Raw genomic sequence first — 26,943 nt, 5'->3', positions numbered from 1 at the left:
TTCTGGAAAGGGATACATCTTTTGTTTGTTCCAAGACACCAAAACCATTGCGTACTTTTAATTTTACTGTAAAAGAAGGAGGTGCACACAGACTACGAATCATGAAACTGAGAATATGTACCAAATATAGCTTTCCTGAGGGAAAATCCCATGAAGCAATACAGCTTTTTTGCAAAAGTTAGTTTTGTGCTCCTTGTTTGGGTTTTTGTCATGCATAAAAAAAATGATACTGTTTCTTAGCATGCAGAGAGGTGTGATGTATGAAACTTTCCCTACAAGACGTGCTCCTGAAATAACAAAATGCTTTTGAGTTTCCTATGTCTGCCCTATAATAGATTTTGTTTGGAACAGATCTGAAAAATGTTTCAAGAAAATCAATGCAAAGCTGTCACAGGGACTTTTTATAACTTATTCCATCTTTCAATAGTATGATTAGAAAAAAGTAGTGTCAGTGATTATGGCCTTGTTTTAAATCATTTAAGAGCATTAACCTAGTGTTTGACTTAATCTTTTGATTAATTGGTTTATTAACCATTTTGTACAATTTTGATGTAGGAGAGTGGATCAATGGTATAGATTGCCTCCATCTCTAAAGGAGGCTGTGGAGGGCAGATATGCTAGGTGTCACTTCCAGACATTCTTTGGTGGGTGTCAGGAGGAGAGATCCCAGGCTTCCTCCACCCAATGCAAGGGAAGACATCAGGTCCCTCCTGGCCATGGAAGCTGGTCAGCCAATGGCGGAAAGAGCAGATTTATTGCCCTACTGAAAACTACTCCAATCAGGTGCAGGGCTATCTGACATGAACCCTAAATATTCCTGAGACTGTGATTAGCTGCCCTTTAGATCCCTTTTCTTCCCCCTTTTCCCATCTACTTTTTTCTTCCCCTTTACCTGCCTCATTCCCTCTCAAACAAACCAAACACCTTTGATTACTTTTTCTCCATTGGTCCCAGTTTTGCTACGTCCCTAGCCAAATTTGGTATTTCTGATATTGTTTCTTAGGTAATCTCAGATTTGTATAGAATCACCTCAGTGCTGTCAGCTGTTACAATATCATGCTTCCCAAAAGGTCCCCAATATAGTCTTTCAGTTATTTGTGAGAAATGGCCATACCTCACAAAATTTCCCCATAACCATCTGTGAAATCCATCTGTCCTTTATGACACAACTCATAAGTTTTTGTCACCTTTTCACATCATTACTGTGAGGGTGACCGAGCACTGGCACAAGTTGACCAGGGAAGTTGTGGAGTCTCCATCTCTGGAGATATTCAAAAGCCATCTGGACATCATCTTGGGCAAACAGCTCTAGGTGGCCGTATGTGAGCAACAGGGTTGCACCAGGTGACCTCCAGAGGACCCTTCCAACCTGAACCAATCTGTGATTGTGTGAATCTGTTGTCATCAGAACATGTCTTCTCCCCTTCCTACAGAGCATGTGCCTAGTGCTGCCCAGTTACGTGGACTCTTGTATTCTTTTGTCATGTTCTGTCAAAGATACCTTCTGGCAGTGTCATTGCAAGACTGGGTGTTTGTACTGGTTGCACGTTAGGTTTTCCATTTTCTAAAAGCAATACAAAGTGACTATTGGATATTATTTTAATGAATAAATATAAGTCATGACTTAGCAATCTGTAATGCTCCCCATGTACATTTCACTGGATAAAATGCAGTCACCATAACATATTAATGATCAGTAACAGTAATAAGATTATACAAACGCCTAGATTTCCTGAGTTCATTTTGCTTTGTGGTGTTCAATGTTTACCAGCCAAATTACATTCATCCTTTAAGGTCTGAAATATGCTTAAATAGGCTATGAACTATTTTGATTTCTGAATCTCTCTTGATAGTGCATATGATCTGTTACAAGATCTAAAGAGCACACAGATTTGTGCTAAGAGGTATTTACAGAGGAAATATATATATATATATATATATATAAAACTCCAATTCCTTATCTCTCCAAACCTTCATTACTCAAATCTGTGCAAAAAGGTATGACAGAATATTAGATAGAAAAGATCTTGACTTGAGAACATAGATCGCAGCATTTTACGCCCCCAGATATGACTACTTGATTTAGAAAGCAATCACAAGTCAGGTTCAAAGGACCATGCTAGTTGCTGCTTTATCACTTAGAAAAGGGTACATATATATATAGAAAAATTGTCTAATTCATGAAATTTCAGATAACTGAGTTGCAAATATTTAAGCAGTTTGATGAAATGTGTCATTACTATTTGACCTAACTCCCTTCAGACAAGAAATTCAGAAAACTGTAACATCCACCATTGCTGATTTTTTCTCTTAGTTTCATTATTAAAAAAGCTGCTATTAATATAAATATTATACATAAATATGGGGGTGGCTTCAGGAGATAAGGTTAAAATTTTGTTTTCTACACTTAAAAGGTCACACCTTTGCAAGCATACCTTTGCAGTTAGGCATGATATTACCACATTTTACTTTTTACTTAAAAACCCATTTGTTCTCTGTTGTATATCTGCTAGAATATGAGCAGCTGAGTTATGCTTTTGGATATGCCTGTACTCCCAGCTCAGGGCTAAGCAGGAACTGCTTTTCTCAGTAAGTTAAGCCTATTCTTAATTTTGTGACCATTTTGTGACACTCCGGGCTGTTACCAGTTGTTGAATTAAATGCCACTTGGAAAGTCAATGATTTTAATTTTTTCCCATAAGAAGTAAAAAAGACAAAAGTATGGAGTCAATATAATTGGGTGTTTCTTGGATGCTGGATGTTAGATACTTTCTTGGGGTTATTGATGACTTTCTGCCCCATTGTCAATGACAATGAATGATTCTATATAGAGAAGAAAAAGGCTCCTGTTTTCAGTGTAGGTAGGTTCTGCAAAGATAGTTTGCAGCCTTGTGGAGAATACCAGAATAAGACTGATTTTAAGTTCTTGAGCTGTAGTTAGTCCTTCCCTATGCAATCACCTTTGCAGAATGGTGGGCATCACCCTTGCTGAAGAGTCATCTGTCTCACTTGGCTCTTGACTTAGAGTCTATCTCAGTTTATCCTGCTTGTGAGCAGGTTCTAATTGCAGGTGCAGCGGGGATGTTCTCAGCATATGCCATGGCTGAGATAGCACCCTTAAGAAGGTCTCTGGTTAACATTCAGAAGAGGAAATGCAGAATCATTGCCAGAGTTTGATCATCAGCTGATGTCCTTATATCTCTCAGCTGCTGAAGGACTGCATGACCACAGGATGCTCTGGGTTTCTCTTCTAACCCTTCAGTTGCTTTATTTTCCCCCGCTTGTCTTACATTTAGTCTTCATAGTATGTAGATGGCAAGTGAAGGGTACTCTTTCGTTTGCTCCCTGTGTATATTAGGGATTGGGCTTTCTTCTTTCTGGCACTTGCAAAAGAAGTATTGTCATCCCCTGTCAAGGAGAGGTAGGAAGCAATACTTTCCCTCAGGCCATAGCTGAGACAAGAGTCATCCATTGCTGCCAGGGTGCTTTCAGTATCTTCAGTCATCTCCAGCCTTTAAAAGAACAAAATTCTGTTACCATTTCATGCACTTGCATTGAGCCTATTAGTATAATATTAGTGGTTGTTAAACCAAATTATGTTAATTTTGTTGTATAAAAAATTTCCTGTCTCATAAATCACCGAACATTTCTGTCACTTAGCGATTTTCCGAAACAATCAGTACAACAGTAGTATCTAAATATTTTTTGGCATCTGAAAAGGAAATAACATGTATATATTTTCTCTTTCTTCTTAATCTGTAGGAAAAATGGCCTCGATACTGTACAAAATTTTCTTGCATTTGTAAGCAAATGAATATGCTTTGTAAAGGGTAGAGGAGGGAAATTTACACTTCAGAAGTAAGAAGTGCTTTTGTTTCTGAAGGTGGTTGTTTCACCAGCTTCTGAAACCTGACCTACTTTCTCTAGTTGCAGTCATGATATTAGAAATCTCATGAACCTCAGGTTGGGCCGTGTATTGAGAGAGACACAGCAGAAAGGATTCATGCTGGAATAATGTGTCCATTGCACTTGTGCTGCTTCATGGATAGCCACCATGTGAACTGTTGGGGCTCACCAGTAAGCCACTGCGCATTAGTGTGCCTTTGGTGGTGAATCTGACTAGGCTTTATGGCGTAGCTCTTTATCCTGCCCCCTTGGTGGAGAGGACTCATGAGTCCCAAAGGGACTGCATATGTGGCCATACTCTTAGCTGCATAGGAGAAATGATTGAATGTTAACTATAGTCCCTTTCAATGTTAGACCAAGAATATCAGTTAGACAGCTGGACATCCTGTTTTCATGGGTCAACCTGCTGTCAGCAGCTTTGAGGACTGTCTAATCTTTAAAACTGGTCTCAGGAAGTGACTGTTTCTTCTGTAACTGAGTATATACAAGGCTGGAAAAAACCTTGTTGTTTCTGGCAGCCTGTGTTGTATGTGGTACCTGTGAATATTTCTCCAGTTGAAGTTTTTATTCCGCATCACCACAGGAGGAACTTGATTCGTTACGCTGTTGTTGTTAGTGCACTGGGTAAGACAAGGCGTTGTAAGGACACAGCAAAGACCATCAGCAACTTCTGAACAGGGAAATGAATACACAGGCAGTTAATCTTTGCTCACCATTATCTTCACTGTTTTACTTCCCTGGTGCATGCTCAAAGAAACACTTTTGGACACAGTAGTAGTAAATAGTGTGTTCTCAGCAAGGACACTGTAACACCGACTTAACTTTTTCCTTTCCTCATACCTTTGGCTTTTCATTTATCGTGGGGTGTATTTCCCACAATACAAGTGAGGAACTGAGACACAGAAAGATAAAGTGACTTGCCTGAAGTCTACAAGGAAGTTTGTGATAGAGCAGGGACTTAAACCCAGGTTTTCTGAGTCCTCAGTGGGTTCTACTTTTGCATCCCGTTGTCTCAGCCATACAAATAGAGTGTTAAATAGATGCAAGATGCAACCACTCAGATTGGATTGCATGTGCACCTATTCTGCTGTGGAACATGGCTATGGAATGAATCAAGGTTCACACGTTACTTTCATCTATGTTTCTTCTCTCTATCCTCTGCTCCTTGCTCCACTAGAAACATCACATATGTTCTTCTGCCCAAGTAGAGAACATCATGGCTGAATGCTAGAGTTTTACATCTCTGGGCCTTATTTCAGGGCAAGATTCTGTTTCATCTCATGGTAGGGGAAGGAGGAGAGCTAAATCTCACCATGTCTCCTCTTACACCTATAACTCAAGAAAAAATGTTAATTGTTATAAGCTTTGGGTTCCTCCCCATCCCGAATTTTAGGCTTCAATTGTTTGTTTCTTTCTAAGTGGAGAAAGGTGTCAGCTAACTAAAATGTATTAACAAAAAAAAAATCATGTCCAAATTCTCACTGCTCTATTTATATCATTGGACTTGAAAGTTTTTTTTTCATGTTTTGAATGTGAATATGGCTTTTCTCCCCAGTTTATCAAAGTACTCTTTGGCCAACACAGTTTTTCATTTACGTATGAAATACGCAGATACGGTAACTTTACACTTTAAAGATTACGGAGTACCATTACTAATTAAAGCACAGAACCTATTGTTCTCTTGTGACTTTTATGCAATTAACTTATTGCAATCTTCCTTCCTCTTTTTAAAATGTTCTCATTTTAATGCATGGTAACTACAGCTACTTAATTGTGTCATTTGCCAAGTTATCTCTCTGACACGGCTTAGAATGCCATAAATCTGGAAAACTATTGTTCAAACTGGTGTCATCCATTGGACTCATATTAGTAAAAATGATAGCTGAATCTAGATTTGATCTAACAGCTTGAGCCCCTTAAAATAACTTCTGCTGATAAAATCCAGCCATGCTCTTCTAAAGTAATAGGGAAGAAATTAACAATATTTATGAGAATTTTCTGCTGCAGATAAATGGTTGTAGTGGTTCCTAAGAGAAGCATGATTGCAGAACCTGGTCTTGCATGTCCTGATGCTATCTCTCTGTCTATATGGTAAATAAATAAATGGCAGACTTGTCCATACTTGTAAACAAAGTGATCCAGGAGTTGAACTCTGGCCCTGGGACTCAGAACCATGACTTGCATCTGCAGAGCTTAACGTTATTGTACACCCAAACTTTAACTTTAGCTGTGCTCTGAGATGGGCTGGGCATCCCTGGCCTGTGCTAACCTCCAAATTATATCTGAAAGTTGTTTAGGGAAGTGCTAGACACTAGCCTTTGGACCAAATCGTGTTACTGACATGTCCATACAATATCATATACCAATACGGGCAGAACCTATCTGTCTTTGTTTAGCTGAGTTCTTGGGTTGATTTCAGTTGTACTGTTAAAGGTAGTATATTTGCATTTAGGATCAAAAATAAAGCAAAAGATATAAATCAGAAGTTTTTCCATTACTTGTTCTGTGACAGTAGTTGCAAGTCTCAGACATAGGCAAAGGTCCTGGACCTTTGATAGTTTTACAGTTGCCAGTGGAAAATGTGTTTATTCTGCAGTTCTTTTTACCTGAGTAGTGATTCACAAGGTCTTCAAGGCACTGAAAGGTTTGCCGTGGAGAAATGTAATACCAGTTATTTGGAAGGCGGAAAATCCTGTAATGTTTCACTTGCCTGTGCCGCACTGACAAGGAGTATAACCCTGGAGAAAGAGGAGAACTAATTACACCAAAGTAGGGCCCTAATTCTGGATGGATAGCAGTGACCACAACCACAGTATCTCTAAGATGTGCTGACATGATCCAAAAGGTCCCAGAAAGATCTGAAAAGAACTGAGTGGCCATCCTAATTTCTACTTATATGATATACTTTATATATATACTTAAGTATAACAAAGGGAATAAAGGACCCAACATCAGGGCCTGAGACTTTGTTTGAATTTAAATTGCTGGTGTTTTTTTCCTTTATTTTTGCTGGTATGGGACTTTTTTAAAATGATGTAGAGGAAATAGACCTTTACAGAAATAGTTTGCCTTTCCCTGAAGAGGGAGACCAGACTCATGTATGCAGATTTAGTTGGCTCCCAGTAATGCAGTAGCTGATACATGATAATGCAGTCCTGGCAGGAGATGACAACTTGGACTTTCCTTTTTCTTTGTTTAAAGCTATTGTACAGCATTTAGTTGGTAAGGACTGAATGTTGATCCTAAATTTCTTTGAATTTAGTACAGGTATTATGAAACTAATTGACCTGTGGTATGCAAGAGATCAGAGTAGATGATTTATTATTCCCTTCTAACTGTGTTATTATGATATTAGAATGTGTTCTGGTGCTTCAGAAAAAGGGAAGATATGTTGCACAATGGGAGATGCATTCCCTTCGAAGAGAATAAAACTGTAAGGTGTGTACAGTACAATTCCCATGTAGCAACACTGTTGCTATGAAAGAAAAAAATAAATTGAAGGCATGTCATTTAAAAAAAAGTAAATAAAAGAACCACCTGTTTATATAGGAAATACACTTACCAGCCACCCCCACTGTTTGGTGTGTATTTTATAGTTTCTTCAGTCAACTTTTGTGGACCAAGGCAAAGCTGTGACTTTTCCTCCATTTGAAAAGTCCCACTGCCTAACAAGCTTTGCATGTGACCAAAGTAAATAACAGTGTTTAAACAACTGTGTCTTGTTGTGTGATGCCTGTGGAACTTTCCACGGCCATTGCTAGCGCTGCTTCCAGCACCGCTCGTAACGTAGGTGACTGGTGAAGACTGGCATGCTGCACTGGGTGCCTTTGCCTTCCGATTACATACATTTTCTGGTTTTGGACAGATCCATATGAAACAAGACAGGGAGTGAATTAAAGAGCTGTAAAACTGTTAATGCCTGACATCAAGGGGGAAAAAATCGTATTTTCTCACCTTTCCTAGTTTCACTCTCTCTGATCATGAAGGCGCCGACCTTGGTGTTGGGTAGCTGTAGAAGTTCCTCTGCTTTTTCTCTTCCCAGCCCTTCAAATAACCAGCTGTGAAGCAGGAAAAAACAAATTCTGAAATTTGGACACCAGCAAAACAGAGAGCAGCATGTGGCCGTGAAAGTGCAGCATTAGCCAGGAAAAGTGACTGCAAAAATAACAGTGTGGCTTTCTGTAGTTATTCTCTCAACTATGTCCAGGCATATTTCCCCAGTTTATGGAGAAAATCTTGCTCTCTTTGAGTTCTATAAACTTTTGTGAGACTAAGAGAAGAGTGAATAAGGTTTGGACTTATTAGGGTAAACAAAACTTTTCAAGCTGTCTTGATCTGAATTGTTGGGGACATATCCATGTGGTATATTGTTGGCATATCCGTGGCATAAGTTAAATCCCTGTTTTTCATTTAAACCACTTTTGTTAACTCCAGATTGTATTTTATTGTATCGTAAATAACCCCAAAATAAAATACAATTACTCTGCTTGTGCTAGGGAACAGTCCAGCCATTTAAGTTAATTGGCTTTGTGGATAAGAGAAAGTGGAATTATTCCTACTTATTTTCACCATGTCTTCGTGCTCTGACGTATTTTGCCACAGATAGTGTCTAACCATGTAACTGACCTTGCTTGGCTGGTGTAGGAGTTACTGGCACTTTATTTTAAAGTTGTTCTTGTGTGTTTGCTCCAGTCTGCTATCAGCAAAATGATCTTGGGGAAGCTTCAGACAGTAGCTTCCATTATCATACCTGTGCCCTGTCTTTGGGAAAGCTCTATTTTAGGAGGATATAAATGCATATTAAAATTTAAGCACTGCATAAATCACAGTGAAGTTCACACTTCATATGCTTAAAACTAAACAGGTATTAAAACTTTTGCCAGAAAAGTTTTAAGTGTGTGCTTTAATGTTTTTTTTCCTGACTGGTGTCTAGGGCAACAAGAAACCTCTAAACCTTTCTTAGCTCTTCCAGTGTGAGAATTTACATTCTTGAATGACCTGCTAGTCTTTCTATTTGTTCTTTTTGGTCTGTTTTTCATGAGCAACTCTAGCTTAAATTTTACTCTTTGTAAACATTAAAAATTCTTTCTAAATAGGGTCTCTTTATCAATGTCTTAAAATTAGAGATCAGTCCATGGAACAGAAGTATTTTAAATATCTTATATAACATTTGAGGGTTTTTTGACCCTTTCCAGCATTTAAAACTAGGATTTTCCTTTTCATATAATCAAAACTTAGATGTGGATTTGATGTTCTCAGATTTCAAAGGAAATATTTTAGATTGTCAATAAATAAAATTTCTGTCTGTCTAGTCATTATTGGCATTGTTTTGATTATGACACTGAATAACTAATTAGGGCAGTATAAGTAGAGACATAGTGTTGAAAGGCTATAAGAAATGCATTTACTTACCCATGGTAAACCTTTGCTACGTATTTTCCTGGAATATAATTTTCTCGACCTGTTGTAAGGGAATGGACTCTCCACCAGCCTCCTTCACTGTGTGAAAGCAAGAGAAGGGATATTTTCAGATGTACTTTCAGAGTTTGTCCTCATTTTAGAAATTAGTTAAGACACACAGATTAGCCTGTAACCTTCTGTCTGTGTTCCTGAATTTACATATTCGGAAAGGGACCCAACTTTGTTTCATTTAGAGTAGTTCCATTTCTAAACCTACATCAGGATTAAATTTGGACACAGAAATAAGCCACATTTGTTCCATTTCAATTACGTAAGTAATGAAATATTTTTCTGTAGTTAAAAGAAGAAGGGTAAATACTCAGTGGTTAAACCATGCTGTGCTCTGCCTTCCCACAGCTAGACTTGTACTGGTATCCAAGATATTCAGCTTATGGCTGAGTGTGCTGTGTCTGGACAGCCCTGTAGTTAATCCTGTAACATCAGAGTAGCAAATACTCAGCAGATGGACCCTGTCTGCCTGGGAACAGGTTTTCAGTCGAACAGTTTGCTCTTTTCTTCAATGAGTTGCTGACCAAACTTCAATAAAAAAGACCTGATAGCTGAATGTAGGTGACTAGACATATTTTTTGACTGATATATCTTAGGTTCTTGCTGTGGGACTGAATGGTGGCTTTGCCTTTTGAAGCCCTTAGGAAGGGCAAGGTTACAAGCATTTTCACAGGGATGCTGTGAAGCTTTAGTGATTAGTGCAAGGATGCTGATGTTTGATGGGTTCCCTCCACCTTTTCCTTTAAGAGTTTGAATCCAAATAATAGTGTGTCTTGTGTTTGAATGCTGGTTTTGTGGACATTCATATAAATGCTCCCAGATAGTGCCAGGACTGCAGACCAGAGTCTCAGTGTATGTCAAAACAGCTGAGTTGAAGATACTTAGGTTAAACCTCCTGAGTTATAGCTGCTGGGACCGTGGTCCACAATGTATATGCTGAGGGAAAAAGGGAAGTGCCTACTGCTCAGAGCTGGAAATTTCAGGGCCCCACAAGTTTTATTTGTGGATTTCCAGCAGATGGGAAATTATCTATAAGAAGTTCAGGTTATTTTGGGTTTTCTTCCCCACAACTCTCCCAGGCAGAACCAAGAACTTCAGTAACAAAAAACCTGAGAGACTCCGCATCTCCCTCCCTCCAAACTAATATTACTAACCCTGAAAAATCCCTCTGATGTTTGAAAGTCCCAAAGCAGCACCTGTCTCCTGAGGCAGGAGCCACAGAAACTATGCAGATTGGGGGGATCACTGGAGGGCATCTGGTTTGACTACTGCCAGCTAAATGCAGTTGTTCATCTGGTAATGAAAGGTGCCTGACAAGTGTGGAGAGTGAGAAACTGTGCCAGTAGTGCTTATCTAATCCTGTCAACTCAGAGCAGTCACAAATATCTGTTAGGAGTTGTATTTTCTGTGGGGATTCCATATATCATGTTCCTGGCAGGATTGGTGGGGTTGATTGCTGCTGCACATAATTGCTTTGGTAGAAGTCTGGAAAGCTGCTGTTATAAAAGCAGTACGTGCTGCCTGCTCACGCTGGCTTCTCTGTGGTGACTCCTCATTGCTCGTGCTCTGGTCATGACTGCCATGCTGCTTTTCTCTTCCACTGCATTTTGCTTCTTTGAATGAGTTGAGAAAAAGATTATACCTACAGTTTATGTGCAGCAAGAGTCTGCAGGCAAACAGTTGCTATTAACATCAGAACATACCCCAGATGGGAAGAACAGGTCCTTCATTAGGACACTATGCTTTGCATAGAGCATTGGAGTGTCTTGTCTTCTGTGAACAACCTGATTCAAAACAGGAAGAGGTAAGTTCCCATCAAGGCTTGCTTCGGCTCTTATTTATTATTAGGAGAAGCTCTTGATCACTGCACAACAGACAAACATGGTAAAAACTGCTGCTACAGAAGCCTAGTTCTTTTAAAAGTTTTGTCCAGTAGATGATACTATGCAGCACATGTATGCATATGATACGCCACACACATAATTCCCATTGAAAAAGGCATATGTAGTTATGTGCTGTTGTGAGGGCTCATAGATGATGAAAGCTGGGAGTGAGGCTTTAAGCTGGAATTTCCAAGCTAAAGCAATTGTTGTACCATGTTGAGTATGTTACGTAAACTGCAGCAAGGTTTAAACAGCTAGAAGTTACCAGAGAAGAATTCCCCTGGTTTAGGGAATCTCTCCATCAGCAGAAAATTCATCTTGGTGGTATTGTCTGAGCTTTGTGACCTCTAGGTTCAGGGAGGCAGGGAAAGCACTTTGTCAGCAGAACATAACTGCAGCTGTTCTGGGTCTACGTAACCCCATGTCTTGTTGCTGACAAAGACCATTGTAGGTCATGGTGGCCTGGAGAAGAGTCCAACAATTCATCAATCGTCTATGATACTTCTCTTGAGTACTTCTGTCCTCCAACCATTTGACACTCTGACTTCCTCACGTAGAGAATTTTTTTTATGAATTTAGAAATCCTCAGAAGATTTCTCTGCTATGAACGTGTCTGGTGTCCCCTTGAATCCATTTGCTCCACCAGCTGCAAAAATGAAATCTTTCATTTCTGTTTAAGCAGTGCAAACAGTGGCTGAGTAACTTCTAGGAGGTCACTGTGTGCCAATACAAGCTGTGCATAAAAGAATATCATGGCTGCTGGCTTCTACTTTTCAAGAAGTGTGCTCACTGTTGTGTGTGGCAATATTTGCACTATGCTTAAGGTCAGTCTGAACTAGTGGCCTTCCTTCTACTTCCTTCTGGGGCTCATAAATTTTCAAGTGGAACGAGTTGAGAAATCTTTGACCTTTTTTTTTCTCCCCACTAAGAAAATGCAAAATCAATTAAAAAATTTAAGACGCAAAAAAGCGCTTTTTTAAATTTTACTTTTGTTAGAGTTGCCTTAAATCTAGGGTGAAATTCTAAGACCTAATCATAAAGGAGTTGTTGGATACAAAGGGTGAGAGAGGAAATGATAGACAGTCTTGACATAGAGAAATTCAGAATAATTTTCCTTTTCTATGTGATTAAGACTGGTTCACTCTATTTTCCACTGACATTGGAGGGAGATACTTTTTCAAAATCATTTTTCAAAGCAGAATTCTGTTTTGAGTCCTACTTTAGAATGGAGTCTGAATCCAGGTTCAGAAACCATGTCAGAGGAATCCAGCGGTCAAAGAACACTCTGAAATCTCGAATCCTTATACCATAGGGAAATTTACACCATAGGTAAGCATCCTTCCTTGTAAATTCTGAACTCAGCTTTGCTGAACTGCATCCATTTTGGGCTAGGTGCATAAAGTAGAGCTTTGCATCCTTTGTAACAAAACCTAATTTAAAAAAAATGGATCAACTTACTCTGATAGCACACGTAGTTTTTCCCCTACATGAAATATAGGTTGGCTTATGTCTGCTGAAGGATAGTCATAGAGGACAGCAAGGAAATCACTCTCCTGACCTATTAAAAAAGAAAGAAAATGTCACTTAAAAAAAAGATAGAGTTCTGAAGCAGAAATGGATTTTTCATTATGTATGTTATATTTTACATGGTACGTCAAATGCGAAAAAATCTCACTCTGAAATGTCACTTGGTAAACATAAAGAGCTAAAGATGAGCCTATAACTTTATAGGAAGAATGTGAAGATATTAAAAATAATAAAAAAAAAAAGTAATTTGGTTAATTATAAGCAACTAAATTTAGACTACTTTTTCTAGTAATTACCATATTTAAAGGACATATTCAGTTTGAAACTAGCAAAATTAGTAAGTATTTATAGTATTAGGAAGTAACTCAGTTTGATTAATGTCACCGTCTCTAAATGTCTCCATCTACAATTTTGAGCCAAGCTGATGTGTTACATTTAAGGAAAGTAAGATGCATGTTGAATTGTTCCATCATTTAACGCTGATACTTTTCAAAGTTACGAAATTAGTTTAGATCAAGGGCAATGAGAATGTGCCCATTATTGCCCATTTCCCATCACTTTCTAAAATTAGCTTGAGGAACAGCCAGAGCACTTTGTTCCCCCTTGTGTGGAAACTGTACTAGAGGTAGCACATGATGACCTTATCTTCAGTTAAAGAAGAGAGGCAACGTGGATGTTTATAATTAAATCACTGTACAGCTGCAGTTTGCAGAACTGAGGTCAGTAAAAGATAAGAAGACTTTTTACATCAGTTGGGATGACTCTGGGCCTTGCATCACTGTGTAGGACATGTGCTGAGTCTCCTGGGTTGCTGAAGGATAGAGGAGGCACTTTGCACAAGACTGGAACTATCAAATTTTCAAGAGCTCCTTGTCCAGCAGGAATCTGTGGTGACCAGTAAATACTGACAGGTGGGAGATTCAGGAATGTGTCATGCTGGGTGTTTTGAGCTCTTTGGCAGAAGTCCTGGCAAGAGGGGTCATGCAATACGGTCCTTCCCTCTGCGTGTCGCAGTACCCTCCACCAGCACACAGGGAGACAAAGTTTTCCCTCTGCCTCCAGCAAGATCAGCGCCCCATTCCTTAGTAATATCATCTAGCAGTATGTTTGCAGAGGTGGTTTGATCTCCATACTTGCCCACTCTGTGCAGCTCAACATGTACAAAAATGGGAATGAATTCAGGGAAGGAGAGAAAGAAATTACCCAGAGAGATAGATGCACTTTTGCATATTGTGAGATTTTTCTTGTTTAATATAGATTCCTTGTCAACTTATCTTTAAGGAAGACAGTCTTTTAGGGAAAGAGCATCCTGAATGAATGCTGAGACTGGCTCTAATGTTTTCGGCCTTTGTGTCCCAGGGTCTTACAAATAACTCACAGTGATAACAATGAAAGGCTGAAGGAAACATGCAAGTCTACTGAAAATAAATATTTTCAAGAGGAAAGATTTTACACTTGTTATCTTTACATCAGTGATAATGAGAATTTTAAGCGTTAAGGAAAATATTCCACATCTGTGGTTTAAAGGAAGTAAAAAATAGTGTTTTTTCAGTTGATTTTGAATAACTGTTTGTTGTCACATTATAGGGACTTGTGTTATGCAAAGTAGTGGGTCATTTTACCTTAATATTAAAACTGACTGTAAGCATTTTTAGTCTTGCTAGCCTTTGCCCATTGAAGTAGCCCCATGATACAGTTAGGGAGCATCCTTATGGATGCATAGATGTGTAGAGTCTGGAAAAGACATTGATTAGTTTGACAGCGTGTTTAGTATTAGTGTTGTCATGGTTTTCTTAGTTGATTAGTCTCCCTGAATTAAACAGGACTAGTGCAGTACCTTTGTATTAATCAGCCAACTGTCGTGATTAGTCTACTGTAACTTATTATACAATTAGTTCAACTATACTGAAGAAATACTGTGCTAAGCATGCCCTTGATTGCTTCCCTGTTCTGCATTAAAAATTGACACCTTCTCTGTCTATGAAACTGCTTAGTACCAGAGGCTAACAAGACTTAAGTATTGGTGCTGAGTCTTTTTTCAACAAAGCAAAATCTTTACCCAGGACTGCAAGAAATATATGCCAGAAGGCACGTTGTAAGAACTGCAGAATGAGGATAAAGTGCCATTGCCTAATTTCTTATTGTGGATTGTTAGACAGCAGTCTACATGGAATGTCTTTTTTTTTTTTTAGCTTAATGACATTGCCTTTAACAATGTTTTTTTAAAACTTGTGCTGTTTACTTACAAATGTTTTATTTCCATACTGAAAGGGTGAAAAACAAGTGCTTTTCTGCTCTCCTTCCTTGCGTACCAGTGGTTTGCATTTCGTTATGCACTGCAGAGTACGTGACTTTTTCTCTACTCTAGCAAGATCTGTGTTACTTTGCTTACACTTTCATCTTTATATTCGTTTTCGTTTCAATTTTGCATGTTAATTTGTAGTTCTGAAAAGGAAGGAATTAATCAGTGTTGGTTGCCATATCCATGCAAACATTACCTGTAAAACTACATGTACTTATATTAGAGTGAAAGTGAAGGGGTTTTGTACTACCCAAAAACTTTCAACCTTCGTACTCCACAAAAAAGATCTCATTTTAATTGGTATTTAAATCAAACCTCATTGGGTTTTTTGGTCATGTAAAATACCTCGCCACACTCTACATTTCACAGAACCCATACTCGCTCCTCTCAAACACAAAAGCCTTGAAACAGGGACTAAACAAATTACAGTTTCCCCACACCTAAATCTCACATTGCTCTAATAGATTTGATCTGATGAGTTCCCCACACTTTTAAGTTGTAAAAGAATAAAGATTTGCTCGAATTTTTCTAACACAACCTCTCCTCCACAGTGCAAGTGTAGGTTACATCTGAAATGGAACAGTTCAAAAGTTAGAGTGGAAAGATCGAAGCACAGTCATTTCCATTGAATCAGGTGTTAATTCTGGGGTTTTTTTTTAGGAGTAGGAAATGAATATAAAATACATGCTAGTTTTATATGTCTGCATCCCTGGATGTCTTGCAAAGTGTGAGACTGAATATTGCATGCTTCAAATTATTCATTGTGAATGGACTACAAGCACTATTAGAGAGAAGGAAGCGCATAGGCAGAGCATCCAGATCCAGCTCATCACCCTCAAGAAACACTGTGCTGTGCACCAATGCAGTCCCTGTCTGGAGTGGGAATGAGCTGCTCAGAGCTCAGCTCCCTGCATCATCCCAGCTTTCCTGTCCAGCAAAAATGCTATGATGTATGGCATGGTCTATACCAGAGAGGGTAAAGGAGGGCACTCGTGTGTGTCTGGGAGGCTGACTGTGCAGCAGCCGTAAGGTGTGGCTGCAGAGTTGCTCTGGTGTACCCAAATTAAACCAGCTGGCTTGGGAACTGAGAGTTATGCAGGTGCAGCTCAGTCAGGATTAACCCTTGATTCAGGGTTCCAAGAGAGGAAAGAGGAGGGGGAGGGCTCACAGTCCCTGATGACCCCTTGATGCTGTAGCTACTCTGTTATCAGTACCTAGGTTATGCCAGGGATGTCCATACAGTGTGCTTCCAGGTGGAGTTCAGTCATCTTTGGAGTCTGAATGTCTCCTTGGGAAATGCAGTTTATGCACTGTTCCCTTTCTCAGGACTAAGATTGATGCACTGGAGGTGAGGAAAGCACAAGGTTTTGCTTTCAGTGCAGCTCTCAGGCAGTGCAAGGGGATTATAGGGGTCTGATGAACACATTCACTCTGCAGATCAAGTCTGCAGACTGCAGTTATCTGTTTTCTTCCGCCTTCTTTTTGGATATTCTTTCCTTTCTTTCCTTCCCTTCTGTTTCAGTCCTTCATTTTACTCAGACTCACTGAAATGAGACAGTGTAAAACCTGCCTTTCCTAATAACTATTTGGACTGTTGTAAGTCTGTGAATTGGATCCTCCACCTCACTGAAATCAAAGGTGGCTGTTCCTGGCCTGGGGGAAACCTTCTGTGATTGGTGATGTGATTTGAAGTTTGATCTGCTCAGGAAGACAAATAGATACAAACTCACTGGATTAACCCAAATATTTGTTTTTAGTACCAAGTTCCTTTTCAAAAGTCTGTTTTCATTGGATTTGGATGACAGTACTGATGTTTGTATTCCCAACTCTAATTAGCGACATCTAAGTCATTATGAAATATACTGGTCTGATCCAGACTAAGGGTTAGATCCAAAGAGCTAGGCAGGCTGTTAAATCATAGAATCATAGAACGGTTTGGGTTGGAAGGGACCTTTAAAGGTCATCTAGTCCAACCCTCCAGCAATAAGCAGGGACATCTTCAGCTCAGGTTTCTCAGATCCCCATCCAACTTGACCTTGAAAGTTTTCAGGGATGGGGCATCTGCCACCTTTCTGGGCAACCTATTCCAGTGTTTCACCACCCTCATCACAAAAAACCTCTTCCTTATACCTAGTCTGAATCTACCCTCTTTTAGTTTAAAACTGTTACTCCTTGTCCTATTGCTACAGGCAATACTAAAAGTCTGTCCCGATCTTTCTTATAAACCCCCCTTAAGTATTGAAAAGCCTTCTCTCCTCCAGGTTGAACAACCCCAACTCTCTCAGTCTTTCCTCATAGGAGAGGTGTTCCATCCCTCTGATCATTTTTGTGGCCAAAAAGCTGCCGTTGGGTGCTTAAACATAGGTATTCAGTGCAATTTCAGCTGTGTGAGTGTCTGAGACATCCTTATGGCCTTGGCAAACGCCACTGCAGCTATGGGAGACTTGTTCCCTCCCCAAGTGGCAGCAGAAGGTCAGGCAGGAACTGATAAAGCACCTTTCTAGATGTGCTAGACGTGTAGGAGAGTTCAAGTAGATCTAGCCCTGAATTCCTAAATGGGTAATTTCCCCTTGCAACTGCTGTGCTATCAAACTTTGTTGAGTTATCTTTTAGGGGTATGTTCTATTTAGATCACCAGAAGGGATGCAGTTGGCTTTAGCCCTGCTAAATCCTGACTTTTAGCATGTGCAGGAGCAATACAAACTTGGTGACAGACATGGCAAGCGACCTCTCCCTGCCCTGATCATCAGCAAGGTCCTGCTCTGAGTGCGTGCATGTCTCTGTTTTGATGATTATGGTGTTTGTGACAACAGTTGTTGGAAATCTCAACATAAGGCACTTTTCACAAAAAAAAATAAATATTGTCAGTTCATGTTATGGGTCTCTAAAGAGCCATTAACGGTATTTAGTCTCTGCTTTATTAGGACCTAGGGCTACATGACTGCCTGTATCAGCTAGTTCTTGGCCACGCTAAAAAGCAGGGCTGGGGTTTCCTTACAGCACTAATGAAACCAGGATGATTCCCTACCCTTATAATAACGAGCAGCCCAACTGGACCATTTTTCATGCAAAACTCCAAAATTTTGATTAATGCCTTCCCCCTCTAAAAAAAACCCCACAAACCAAAACAAAAAACCAAAACTGTTTTCTGTTCCTCACCTTTGGGAAGTGATTTATCGCAGCTCTTGTACCAGCTGTCTGTCGTTTTGTGGCATGAGAGCTGAGGCTGTAGTGACTCTCCAGCTACTCACTTGCAGTTTGGGAGCAGCAGGTCACTGAATCGCTCTTGCTTTTCCCCTCAGATGCCTTACCTCTACCAGCCTATGGGAGGGGCTTTGCAACCTGATTTTTTCACATGTGGATGCATAGGGCAGATGTGTTAGATCCCCCTTTGGCAGCTTAGCCTGTGAAATATGTATTTCTGTATAACCTTTATTGATAAACCCGGTGACAAGTTGGCTGCGTGCTATTTTTAATGCAACTGTCTAATGGTGAACCTCAGGTTCAGTGCAAGCATATTAAGGTTTTTAAGCTTAAATGAAGTAAAACCAAATTTCAAGAACAAATTTGTATGAAGTAACACATGCAAGTATGTCAAAATATGTATTTCTGGTTTCTGAAGTAGTGCTTCAATGCTTTCTGAATTGGAAGGAACATCTTTCAAGGAGCACCAGCAAATAATAGTTTTAACATTTGAGTTTTTTAATTAAAGTGCTTCTTGGAAAATGAGCTTGAACGTACCTAAAAATAATCACTGTCTAGAGGATGCTCTCCTTCTCCCACAGCAGTCATACACTCACCTGCTTTTACTACATCAGGCAGATGGAGGAAGACACATGGATGAACGTACCATATATTTCAAACATCTTTTTCTCTTGAAAGAAATTAAATGACTGCTTACCCGTTTGGCTCGGCACACTTGTTTCTTCAGAGGCTCTCAGCGTTTTCACAGTATTTCCCATTGCGCTCTCTAATTCCGTCAAAGCTCTTCAGAACTAAATCAAAGGAGACATTGAAATTAAACATCACAGTAACACCTGCTGTGCCAACAGATGAGAAATGACCTAGTTTGGGTGTCTCCAATTTTATACAGTTTTGCTTTTGAGAACTCTTGTGTCAAATTCATGTGAGAGTTTTACATACTTGCTAAACTCTCACCACTTTGGTGCTTTTATCAGGGGAATAGCAGAAAACCACAGCTAGGGAAGTTGCTCAGAAGAACGCAGAGTAGTAAAAGTTTCCATTACCAGTACCTCAGCACAATAGGAAGTCACAGCAAAGCCGTGCTCATACAGTCATTTCATATACAAAATGTTCTTTTCAGCATTTGGAGATCTGAAGCTACAAAGAAATTAATTAGATTGACGTATCTGGTTTTCAGTTTATTGATGAACACTAAGAACGTTGTTCGGTGTTTTTTTTGTTTTTTTTTTTTTTTTCTGGTGCAGTTGTGCTCTTAATGAATAAGAGCAATGTTGTTTTTTCCTCTTTTTCTTTTTTTCAAGTAACACCATGCCTCAAAATGTTTGATCTCAAAACACTCTTCCTGCATAAAGCCAGTGGTGCAAATTCTCAGCTACTTGTCTTAAAATGTCTTTGTGGATGTACAAGAAACAGTATCAGACAATTGTGGAACTAAATATTGTGAGAGGGATAGTTCCTTTTCATGGCTTTACTTGCACCCATTCTAATTCTCCCCGACAGAGGACAGAGAAAAACCCTTTGGATGTGGAAGGTGTCTGACACTATGGTATATTTTCAGAGGCAGAGAAGAATAAGCTCTATGTTTGAAATTGTACATTAAAGCAAAATAACTCAACACCACTAGCTCATAGGTAATTATTTTTTAAAAATATATTTCTGTCAGTTGCCCTGTGAAAATGATAACAGGAGCTCTAGCAGCATCATGTGGGTATTGTGCATCTTTCAGTCTTTTCTAAGTTAAATATTTCAAAGATGATTACTGCCTTTGGTATGCTGCTCTTTACTTACAACGGGCTAGAGCCCAATGGTGTTAGCTGGAGCGGTGTCTAACTTGAGAAGCAGTACTGCTGAAATCAGTGAAACTATATTACCAATTGTCTTTTGGAATAAGATTAGCAGAATTTAGTATATTGCTTAATACCATAAATTTTTGATATTTTACAGAGAATTTTGGAAGACACCTTATAGAATCAAATGCCATTCTAAAGAAAGAGAATTCATCTCTTATCAAATACAAGTAGATCAGTGCTAAAACAGATGGTAATGCACAGTTTGACTCTACCTCATCTGATTTTCAAGCTTCTTAGTGCTTGTTTCCAAAGGCTCTTTGCTAGAAATCTCTATTTCACTGGCCAAATGGCACATTACCCTTTTGCTGTCTGCACTCAGGAACTAGCTTGTGGCACATCTGTAGGATGCAGCTGTGCCAGTGTCTTTCTGTCAAGTGTCTGAAATGTGCTTTCACAAGAACAAAAAACTGTTTCACTGCCTGATATAAGAAGTCTAGAAGCTGAATAAGCTGAATAAAAAAGTAACCTTAAATTTAAATAAAAGATCTGGGTATTCATGACTGAATAAAAGGGTCTGTCTTGATAGAAAACACAAAATCATTCTCCATTTAAATGCACCTAAGTTTCTAAAACTGAAATCAGAATTCATTTTGGCAGGCACTGTCTACTTGCAAGATTATAATTTCCTGAACTAACTATGAATATTTTTTCACAAGACCCAATTTTAATTTCTTCAACATCTTTCTCAGTTGTATCCCATCAAGAATAAGAGGTATATGCATAGCAATAGTGCAGTCAGTACTTTGGCTACAGATATTATAGATGTTCCTGGCTCATCTTCAAATTAGCCAGCAAAATTTTCTGGGCATGGCAATAAAGAGCTCAACAGGGCTGAAAAAGTCAGCCAGAGAAGTGGGATAAATACCTGTACAGATAACCTCTGCAGAGCTCTCTGCTGTAGTAGCTGCATTTTTGCAGTACTTGAAAAGGGCAGTTCAAATCTTGCTAAGTGTATAGTAAGTAAGCTGCAGTTACTGAAGATTTTGTGCAATTCCAGATAGGTGCCAAGCATGGCAAAATAAATATCTTATGCCCATCTATAATTTTACCACATGCAAATGTTATTTAGATGAGAATGATACTTGAATTTTGTGACATAAAGGTATGGAAAAATAAAAATAATAGAGTCCTACCTCTATGTACCCCTTTATTCTGGGTCTTGGTATTTGAGGGCCAGGAGAGCAAGTCATCCTACTAGCGATCAGACTTGTGACAGAGTGCTTTCAATAGCTTTTCTCCTACTCTTAACATAAAGTGGATACAATTTTCAGGTGTGCCTGAGTCACTTTGGAAAGTGAAACGTAGCATTTGTACATGATGGAAAGACGTCTGAAAACTTTACTTCATACTTACAAACTTTCTAAAAGTATGGCACATTTGAGTAAGGTACCTCCATTTTCCTATATGGTATTTAGGTGTCTAAACTCTAAATGTCCCCTTAAAAATATCTGAAGTGGTTTTGAACATTTGCTTGTACGTAGTGTTTAATTAAACCACTTGCTGTCTCGTCCAGATGGATTAATTACCGGACAACAGGCATGTGCCTAGTTGATCTTTCTGCAGAACACATCCAAGAGTGGCCTGGTTCACTTCTGCCATACAAATCACCGTTCTTCTTAAAAAGGATCTCTGGAGTCAACAGGACAGAGTGCAGCTCAGTGCTGCTACTTTAGATATGGAAGAATCTGACTTATGAAATATACAAATGTCATAAAGTACTTACAGTAATAGTGAAGAGCAATGACGTTTTGGACTTTGATGTCACTAGCGTGACAGTTTGCTGTGTCTCGTTACATTTTTCCATGCTGTTTTACTGTCACTAATTACCATTGGTGGCAGCATAAAGTCTTGAAAAGGTCAAAGAGTTCAAGATGTTCTCTAGACACATGGCAGAAATGTTCAGTAAAAATAAGAAGTGGAAAGCTGTGTCCACTGCTGTTGATTCACTTATCCAAAGTGATTAAAAGGAAAATGACAGATATCAGGTTAGGTTTTACCACTAAGGCCACTTGTCATTATGCATTTGAGCAGAATAAAGGTACCTATAGTCCAGTCAAAGGTGGTGGAGTGAATGCCCTGAGCTATAGCTCAACTCTCAGACATTTGAAAATGGGATGGAAATGAAAGAAATTGGAAGTTTTTTATGAAAGGAGTTGTGGAAGGGGGGCAAAAGATTGTTTCAACTTGCTCGCTGGCAATGGTGTATCACTGTTTTTAGAGTAACACTGTATGAATTAGTATCCTAAGTACTTCTAAAACAAGAGTGCACACGACTCACAAGCGTGTGATAGAACTTAATGGCTCAAGTAACTTGTACTTGTGTCGAGTATTGGCAGTGCAATACAAGTCCATTGTATCGCTATATGATAAACTGTATGGTGGTTTTCTGAAATTTTCAGATACTCTGTAAAAATAGACTTACAGGAAACTGTGGAGCATATTGTGGCTGAGCTGATTTTTTATCATTTAAGTCAATAACGGAACAATAACAGTTTTATAGATGTTATTCCTTTGAAATGGTGAATCTACTCTGGGCACAGCATCTCACTTAAACTTGGTGACAGAGTTTGGGATACAAGTAGAGGTGGCATCCCTCTGTCATAGAAGCAGATAATTATGCCAGATCCAAAGAAAATTGTTCACGAAAAGTGATCTGGGAAGAATTAAGGAGAGGTGATAGACTCTAAGCTCACCTTGTCACATCAACCCAAAGCCCTGCATGGAGAAGTGCAGATGCTGTTCAACTCGGAGGAACCGCTGTGCTGCTGGGCTGCAAACCAAAATCTACCTGCAGCTTTCCCTGCTCACAGGCCACCTCCTCAGACTTTTGTGGAAATTTGATTGTAACCATTAAGATCACATTTGCAGTCTTCCAAGCTTTGGTCCCTCCTCCCCTTTCCACTTGTGCCCATGTTGTTGAAGGAATGCCAGTCACTGCAGCCATAGCTGTTTGCAGACACACAGCTAGTGGGTTTAGTGATCTTTACTGCTTTATTTTTTGCTGCCAAAAGTAAGGTGAGAAAACATCTACAGCCCCAGTCTTGCTTTGTGTCCTTTTTATCAGTGGCAGAGCTCTCGGCAGATAAGAACTCTTCACCTGTCAAGACTGGAATCTCACTGACCTACATTGTGGGTCCCAAAAACCTGTGGTACAATTTACACCTTCCATTCCTGCGTGCATCACATGTAGCAATAATTTCCTTTCACAGAATCTGTTCTCTGAGAAAACATGTTTCTGGAGCAGTTAAATAGCACAGCACATAGGAAAGTCAATCGCTTTGTAAGAACTTTTTCAAAGTTATCTCTAAAATGATTGGGAATTAGTAAATACAAAGAAATGAAAATAATAAGAGAAAGAAAAAGGCAAGATAAGCACGTGAGTAAAGCTCCTCTGCAAGAGATACTGCAGACTAGTCAAATTAGGACATACATCATTCCTGAGATGCTATATCCTATTTTATTTTTGTTACCTGATATTCACATCTATACCACTGACGTCTTAGAATTTAACTCTTAATAAGGTTCACAGGTAATGTCTGAATATCATTTAGCTTGAAAATGAAAGCACCAGCATTCTGTTATTTTTCATGTGGAAAAAAAAGCAGTTTAGATTTCAGCAGCTGTATATTTTTTGGTGAATTTCCCTTAATTTGTTATTAATCAAAATGAGCATGCTTTCAGCTTTGAGGCATTTCTACCTTTGTGCTTAGAAAGAACAACATAATGCTGTAATCAAGGTAATTCACCAAAACATGCAACTATGAAACAACACAGAAATACCACATTATGCAAACTTCTATTACTTTGAATGAAAAGCCCAAGAATCTGTGGGCTCATATTTTGGGTTATAAAGAAATGCAGTTTGCTTCAGCCTAAGGTCCTATGCATCTTACTGTGAGCTTTCAGTAGAAATACTCCTTGTCCCTTCTATCTTTATCACCACTCCTTATAAAAAGGATCAAGGCAGGCTTTTCTATTTCTACCTTTGGTGGTACTTGAAATCCATGATCTGAATACTGTCATTGTTAATGAAATAGAACTCCCTTTTATATAAATAAATTTGAAACATTTGGTCCCGTATGCAGATAATCTAAAATGTATCAGAGCAATGATTACCTTTAAATTCTAGGCATGATATTCCAGGTTGCAGTATTTCTCAAAAAAGCCGTAGTCATAATACTGCTCTCATGCTGCCAGCAAGGTTTAGCTGATCAAGTCGAGGAGCAGCCGGTCGAATGAGTGTGTTGTGAAGTTCACGCTGTCATGTAGAGCAGCATTTGCCAAACAGGCCACATACTTCCTCTCTGAGAAATAAGGAAGGCTCAAAGTGTTTGCAACAGATGAGGTTCCTGTTGCAAGTCACTACTCAAGACACTTCTTATCTATGGGCTGAGGAAAACAGGGAGGTTTTCAATATATTGCATCAGGGCTGGTTTTAGAAGATATGAAAAATGAGCAAAATAACCTGTTTTACATTACTTACACCAAAAGGGTTTATCTTCTTTTTTTTCTTCCAAATTTATTTATCCAGTAATGTTCAGTCCCCAACCATTTGCTTTAAGTAGTTTTGCTAGTTTTTTCAGACAGACAGAAAGAGGCACAAAACTTTTCCCCCCCACACACTTACTGAGCCTGAACAGAAATGCAAGGTTTGCTTTGTTCATTACTCTGTACCCCAAAATACCTCTGTCTGCAAATAATTGAAGCAATGAAAGAATATGGAGTGAAAGCCTGTCTCTGAAGCACATTTTCACATCAGTTGTACAAGACGCACAAGCAGGAGCTTCAGATCCTCTCTCATCTCAGTGTCTGAGATGAGGAAACAGAGATACTAGCCTGTTAAACAATCTGACTAGTCACTCAGAAATATAGGACTGCAGATATGACTATAGAAGTCAAAGGGATTTATTGAGGTTTGCCCTTTGCTTTTATAATCAAGATGTGATCTGAAAAGCTCATATACCTAATTTAGTATAGTAAAATTAAAACAAAACAAAACAAAAATTCCCAGAACAGAAAACCCAGAAAACCCAAGTAGAGTTCCTACTTCACACCAGAGTAGCTCTGAGCAGATGCTCATTGTAATGCCAATCTGTTTGATGATGAAAACTAAAAGTTGACAAGTGTGGGAGCTGTTGTGTAAGCGCTATTGAAACCAGGAGACACTGATCAGATTCCCAAAGCTGTGCCAAAATTTGGAGCTATGGTAATTTCAGGAGAACATCCTTTCTTTTTGATGGTCTGTGCAAGCAGTCCTCAATTTGAAGGGACAGGAAAGCCTTAGGGAACTTGATAAGCAAATTGGTCTACCACACAGAGCTGTGACAGCACTATAGCCAGTGCTCTGGGGAGCTGGTTTTAGCATAAAGCCCCATGATTATCTCTGCCAGTTATATTTTGATTGTTTAGGACCTTATTACTTTCTTCAAATCACAGGGATGTGGCATGCATGTTCCTTAATAGCATTCACCAAATGGATGTACAATATTTCTGGAATTACTAAAAGATCACAGGTTGGGGGATGTCTGCACCACATATGGGAACAGGCAGCGGCAGACCTCTGCCTTTTCCTGATCCTTCTCACCAATATCTCCCTTAGGCTGGCTCTGATGGTCATTGTGCCTTTACAAGAAGTAAAGTTACATCCTAAGATGCACTCACGAATGGGGCAGGTCTCAGACTGAGCAGGAAAGATTGGTCACACTAAAGAAGAGTTTGGACTTGCTTGACAGAACATACTCCACTGGAAATGTAATAAATCTCAGCCACAGTTAGTACCATGCTTGTAGAGGAATGGATGAGCTTGCAGTGGAGGGAGGTGAATAAAATTCTCCATCTCCATGTCATTTCTGCCTGTTTCTGGTGGCTATTTACTCCTGTGCAATGATGAGAGCCAGTTTACCCTTTCAGTGCATTCAGCTAGTAATTTGGTTTAAATGATAATTGATAAGGTAATGTTTACATCTAAATGGAAGAAAGTTTTTATATTATTTAAGTGGAGCTTTGTATGTCATCTTAAAAGTATTCATATCCTGTTATTCAACCTGACACAGGCACTCAGTGAGTCACTTGAGAGAGTAACATTGCATTTGCAGGACTACCTCTGATTACAGCAAAGAGGGATTTGCCAAGAATCATGTATAAAAAAGAAATCTTCAAAACATTACTTGATAGAATAGAGAGGACCGTCCACTTTCCCCCATTTTTATCTGGAAATCACAGTCCTAGTAGATGGTTATGGAGGGAAAAATGTTTATATTTCAGTCTGCCTTTCCATTGTGGGACTGACCTACCAATTCCGTGTTACATTTCGTGTGCTAGTGTTTCCCACATGTCTGTCACATAGCTCCTTAGCTGTGACAGAAACTCCCTGAGTTGGTCCCAAAGATTTCTACTCCTCCAGGTTCTTGAAGACAGATCTTGTCTGAAAGCCCGGAAAAATGACATTAATGTCTTCACATAGAGCCCTGCAACCTCGGTGTGTTGTAAGCATTTGCCACCATGCAGATTTTGATGTCTGAGGAAAAGCAATGCAGGACACTGGAAAACAACCCTGCAAGAAAAAAAAAAAAAACAACAAAAAAGGCTCCAAATTAAAAAAAAAAAACAAACAAAACACTTGTGAAAATACTTCAAATCCAGTCTTTTAGAGAATAATCTGTTAAATTAATTGGAAAGAAGTTAGTGGTCACTTAGTTGCAGCTTGCTTATTTTTGCAGGAGAAAAAACAGGATATAAACAGTCTCTTTAATCTGGCATTAACTGAAACTGAAGACATCCTCAAACAGAAGTAACGTGCAGT

General features: G+C 39.1%; 2 protein-coding genes across 3 annotated transcripts in view; one reads left to right on the top strand and one right to left on the bottom strand.

The window, feature by feature from the left end:
* TG (thyroglobulin) overlaps positions 1-26,943 on the top strand; it is a 162,003-nt gene that overhangs the window by 95,208 nt on the left and 39,852 nt on the right. The window lies entirely within an intron of this gene.
* SLA (Src like adaptor) lies at positions 1,582-24,489 on the bottom strand. 2 transcript variants are annotated; one of them, XM_074837423.1, is made up of 8 exons: positions 24,258-24,489; positions 18,989-19,082; positions 12,717-12,816; positions 9,319-9,405; positions 7,861-7,964; positions 6,513-6,644; positions 4,444-4,576; positions 1,582-3,512 (listed from the first exon to the last, which is right to left on the bottom strand). In XM_074837423.1, the coding sequence occupies exons 2-8, from the start codon at positions 19,047-19,049 to the stop codon at positions 3,293-3,295; spliced, it is 837 nt and encodes a 278-aa protein (XP_074693524.1). In that variant the 5' UTR covers positions 19,050-19,082; positions 24,258-24,489; the 3' UTR covers positions 1,582-3,292. The 2 variants fall into 2 exon arrangements, with proteins under 2 accessions (XP_074693524.1, XP_074693603.1); XM_074837502.1 differs by lacking the exons at positions 12,717-12,816; positions 24,258-24,489 and having other exon boundaries at positions 18,989-19,060.

The sequence above is a fragment of the Strix aluco genome, chromosome 1, assembly GCF_031877795.1.
Source record: "Strix aluco isolate bStrAlu1 chromosome 1, bStrAlu1.hap1, whole genome shotgun sequence".
NCBI lineage: Eukaryota > Metazoa > Chordata > Aves > Strigiformes > Strigidae > Strix > Strix aluco.
This window is presented reverse-complemented; position numbering and strand designations above follow the sequence as displayed.

What these genes read in the sequence shown, in the direction of transcription:
- SLA (XM_074837423.1), bottom strand. Translation starts at nt 19,049, where the DNA reads ATGGGAAATACTGTGAAAACGCTGAGAGCCTCTGAAGAAACAAGTGTG. An exon ending in AAGTGTGCCGAGCCAAACGG is followed by an intron (nt 12,817 to 18,988) that starts GTAAGCAGTCAT and finishes CTTTTTTAATAG; the next exon opens with GTCAGGAGAGTGATTTCCTT. An exon ending in GTAGCAAAGGTTTACCATGG is followed by an intron (nt 7,965 to 9,318) that starts GTAAGTAAATGC and finishes CCTGCTTCACAG; the next exon opens with CTGGTTATTTGAAGGGCTGG.